Raw genomic sequence first — 4,903 nt, forward strand, 5'->3', positions numbered from 1 at the left:
AAGCTCAAATCTCAACCCGCAATAAAGATAGCAACGATGCATTCATTGCAAAAGCCTTAAGCGAATATATTTAAACATATCAAGAGAACAGAACAGATCTTCTTTGTTTTGATGGAACGTAGAATTTGGATCCTGTTTGACTTTACATCCCCTATTTTTTACACGTTCAGATAAGTCGTACTTACAAAACGACTATAGAATTTGTATATGTGCGAATAGGGGGATATTTAAATGCTTATTTACCTTTCTTAATAGAAGCAGATGCACTTCTTTGGGAATCTCGAGTTGTTCAAACACCAGAGACACCATCTTCTTTTTTAATTTTTTGCTTCCTTAAAAGTACCGAGAGTACTATTTGATTGTATAAACTGCCTGTGTCATTTCAAACTTTTCCTCACAACCTTGCGTCCGATCAATTGTGGTGATTAAACATGCAACTCTTTCATACCAGCCAAGAGTAGCATATTCGACAGACCCAATTCTCAAAACGTTTACAACAAATATTCTCAGATCGGATCCTGCGAATGTGGCTAAATATCCTTAAATGTGTAGAAAATAGCAGCATTTGCACTTCAGTTGTATTCCTGAAAGCGAAGTATGATGTTATTAAAAATAAACGCACTTACGGTAGTGGGACCATTTGGATATTAGAAGAGCAATCCCTCGCCAAAAAAGCGGAATTCTGATTGATTACAAGCATTAACTGTAGGTTAGAAAACATTAATCAAACCTAATTGGCATGAGATACGCTTATGAACAAATAAGAAGTAGGCCTGACCAAATTTGTAAAGGTTGTCAAATGATGTATGTCAAATTCTTTTAAAAAAATGACTTGCCCATGATGTTTCGTTTACACTCTAGAATATCAAGTTTTGTTCTATATAACATTGGCCTTTTCCAAATTGTTGAACTGGAAATGACTTCACCTATACGAAAAATACTTAATTAGCATGATTACTTAGCTTGTTTTATAAATAATGGTAGGAATTAAATTGATAATTTTATTATATGTTGTAGGATAATAAGCGATACTAAACCCAATTAAACGAAACTACTATTTATTGCGAATATTTAAATATACTTCCCGTAAGGCAATTTTTCCACCCTTCTGTAGCCACAAGAAATCAATAGCTGGCTCGAAGAATGTCTTCAGGTGTAAATTAATAAAACCTCTTGTTTCTGCTTTAATTATCCTAGAAATGCTTGGCTACAAGTTTAGCACATAAAACAATGTTTTAAGAAAACAATCCAAGCAGTTTTAAGCCGCAAATTTTTATGATTATATTGGTTTTATTTATCACTTACGAGTGCTTAAATTATTTTATTAGTGCTTAGATTCCTATTAATGCTTAATGGATCAACACATAGTAGAGGATATTTACTAGCTGTAATATTTTAGTCAATCAAGACATACACGTCACTTTATTCTGATGATCTGATCTACTAATTGTTTTGTTTTTTGTTCTATTATTACCAATGATTGAAAGCTAAGCAATATTTAAGATTAGCGTATCAAAATATTGCAAGTATGATGGGTTACCATTGTAGCCTAGAAATATGGAAAAATAATAGCTCTTGTGTTTCGCTCACAAACTAGAGAAGTAATGTTGACTACTACGCAATATATACTTGCTTGAATGCACTAAATGCCATTTCTTAGTCAACTTCCTCTGGTTCCCTTCACCGCATATCATTATACGCAGCCATGTGAAGCATTTATTTCGCCCTCAATTTTAAAGTGTTTACCCTACCTGCACTAAATTAAAAAATATTAAAATTTTCTACAATGTCCAGTTTAATTAGGGTTTTTAACTACGCATGTAATGCAAACGCTTGGTCAGACTATGTTTTGAATTCATTGAAGTGTCATTGTAACGCGTTTAGCATACAAATATCAAAGTGCTCTTAATGCCTAGTTTTCAAATGTTATTTTCTAGTCGGTAATTTGTTTACACCATGGATTGGGGCTTATGAGTATTCTGCGTTACCTCATTTTAAAAAATATTCGTATCTACTCTACTGCTTCTTTTATTTAAGGTTGTGTGTTCGACAAGGAGTTTTTAAAATAATTGCTGACGTAAATTGCCGAAATTGGTCTTGCGAGATCAGAGGCCAAACCTACCGATTAAGCGCAATTAACTTGTCCAATATTTAGGCACTTGTGTGAGAGGCAGGTTGTTTTTCATTATTGTGCAATATAATTGCAAATTTTCTAAGTTTGATGGCGGGACCAGACAATAAACAAGCGCATGATGCAAGGAGTGCTTAAATCTCGGTACTCTTACCAAGTTACTAATTGATGTCTATTCCATATTTTTCTACTCAACAATCTGGAGAAACGTTTAAATAGTTGCAGGTTTACCAATCAACAACTTGGTAGGAACATTAGCAGAATCCCAATTCTACTGATGTACAGGGACAAGTAGTGGATCAACCCCGCCAAATGAAAATACAACATCTTTGAATGCGTAGACGGATAGGCAATATTTAATAATCCATCGGCAGAACTGTTTTGCTAAGATGGATGCAAAATCAGTATTAGAGTAGAGACCAGCCACTGTGGACCGGTAGTAGCTCTTCTTTCTTACCGACTTATGCTACAGTGTTTACGAATAACTGGAAGGCCAAACAATCAGGACTGGCGGCAGGCATGTTTACGGGTGCGCACTGACTTCTCCGGTATCATTCAGAGTAACCCAGCTGTTCGGCCTCTGCACACTTTAACACTTATGCGCAATGCTTCATTGCCATGGCTTCACTCCAAAATTCGCTGCAAATATATGACCTCCATTGCTTTTTCTTTGCTAGACATCTGCTCTTAGATTTTTTTCCCTATAACTCACCACTTTAACAGAAGAATTTTCCTGCTTTACTAAACCAGCTGAGTTTTCGTTTAAAGGGATTGACAATTTTAGCTCAAGCCGATTACTTGGATCAAATTAATTACTCTGTCGTTACTAACCCCAAAAAACCATCAAGACTCTTACACGTCAGGAAGGATAATGCCACAGATGAACACATCACTTCAGTACATCTCGACAAATCTAGTCCTATCAGGTGACGAACCTGATAGTCCAACCTGTCTTCCGGAATAGTTGTGGAATGGGGGTATTTTAGCAGCAACTTCAAGTCTCATCAATATAAACGGGTGAGCGAAAAATACCTAAAGATCTCTTGCTCTGTGATCGAGCCCGCAACCAGTACACGGTGAATCATGACTAGCCTTTGATCGAAAAATCATTCTGCTTTGAATCAACCAGCCGGATCTGAGCAATTGGCTGCCTTGACGCTGAGGAGGGAGTTCGCGCTACTACTTGGTTCACATGCATGAATTTCAGCAAAAAACATACTTGCTTTATTATCTTCCTTCGCCTTACATTCCAGTACATTCAAAAATCTTTTGAATTGACAAGTAGTTATAAGGAATCGATGCGCTTAAAGTGTACCTCACAGCCTAATTTATTTCGGATGAGGCTCCCATAGCGATTTGGCTAATAGAAAAGTTAGCAATTGTTTCAGTTGAAGGGGCCAGGATTCCTTTACGGGAATTTGCGGTAGTTCTTTGAGAAACGCCGTTTGAATGATTAGCAGAGTACCTTTAGAGGAGATTTACCTCAGTAGCTTCTGCTGTAGTTAGTAATAAAAGCTTCTCTACAAAAACGGACCTGTAAGATTCATTCAACAAGGCCTAGGAATAATGGCCACACATCAAATGCGAATCAAAAAACACTCTCCGAAAGGAATAGAGTCCATCGTCAAGCTTCCACTTTGAGACTTCTGAGGTAGAGGCGCTTATTTAGCCACATTCTCGGGTGTCCTTTCCTCCATCAAAAGTCACACCATTTCAATTCACTTTATGTGAATGTAAATGAATTCAACATTACAGTCAGAAACTCCGCTCAAATTATCACTAAATTTACATTATGTTAATGGGTCGATTTGTGTTGTTATGAAAAATGCAGTAGCTAACTTGCATAAAGTGCCAGTCAATTCGGATGTCAAATCTCTATTCCATCTGCTGTAGGACAAATGCCTCTTGTGGTAAACTCAGCAAAAAGTTTCTTCTTCACCTTAAGCTAAAAAATGAAAAGTTTGATACCTTATTAAAATTTGATTGACCTATTATGACTACCACGACTTCTTCATTCTATTCCAAAGTTGTCCCGTACATACTTCTCCGTTCTTAGCCGAAAAAGCCCCATCCAATTTTGCCTTCTTGAGGCCATCATACAGCTTTTGGAATTTTGAAACACAATATTGCACATTGAAAGAGGGTATGTGCGTTTTTCGCTTCTTCAGAATCACGGGGATGAGAATTTGCCTTCAGTCTGATGGGCAGCCATATGCTAGTCAGGCAGTGTCACTGTTAAGCTTTTGTAAGCTACAGTAATGCATATGAGAGGTTTTTCTAACATTAAATTGGGTACAAGCATTTAAACCTATCTCCCCATCTGTTCAGCTTATAAGAAACCATTGGCAAATTTAATAAGTGGCTGCGTAATTTTACATCCATCTAACCATCCTTCTTCTACATTCGAGTACTACACCCCGCTTTTCAAATACAGAGAACAGGTGAAGTTAAGTAACAAGGATCGCCAAGACAATACAAACCGACGAACCATTGATGCATGAAAAAATCTGACGATGTTTGATATAGATGCCTAATTTGACAGCTGAATATCAAAATATTAATATTTTGCCCAGTAAAATGATTCATGAGTGTGGCAATTATTCACCATGAGACAAGACAGTGCCTTCATTAAATATCTTAATCGGCAGGAGGACTTGTGACAATGTTTTAATAATCACAAACCAGAGGAATAAAATATTTTCTTTTTTAAAAGGTCTGCACTTTGCTTTTCTCGTCATGTATGAGAACCTCAACCTACACATAACCACTTAC

General features: G+C 36.7%; 1 protein-coding gene across 1 annotated transcript in view; it reads left to right on the top strand. All coding sequences in view use genetic code 11, as the record gives it.

The window, feature by feature from the left end:
- EGR_10352 (hypothetical protein) overlaps positions 1 to 3,061 on the top strand; it is a gene marked incomplete at both ends in the record, with an annotated part of 4,603 nt that extends 1,542 nt beyond the window's left edge. Inside the window, 3 exons of the mRNA XM_024499601.1 lie at positions 171 to 339; positions 1,938 to 2,077; positions 2,855 to 3,061. Coding sequence (XP_024345995.1) covers positions 171 to 339; positions 1,938 to 2,077; positions 2,855 to 3,061 — 516 coding nt within the window. The remainder of the gene's footprint in view (positions 1 to 170; positions 340 to 1,937; positions 2,078 to 2,854) is intronic.
- Between the last annotated feature and the right edge of the window lie 1,842 nt (positions 3,062 to 4,903).

The sequence above is a fragment of the Echinococcus granulosus genome (genome assembly GCF_000524195.1).
Source record: "Echinococcus granulosus chromosome Unknown EG_S00211, whole genome shotgun sequence".
Lineage (NCBI taxonomy): Eukaryota > Metazoa > Platyhelminthes > Cestoda > Cyclophyllidea > Taeniidae > Echinococcus > Echinococcus granulosus.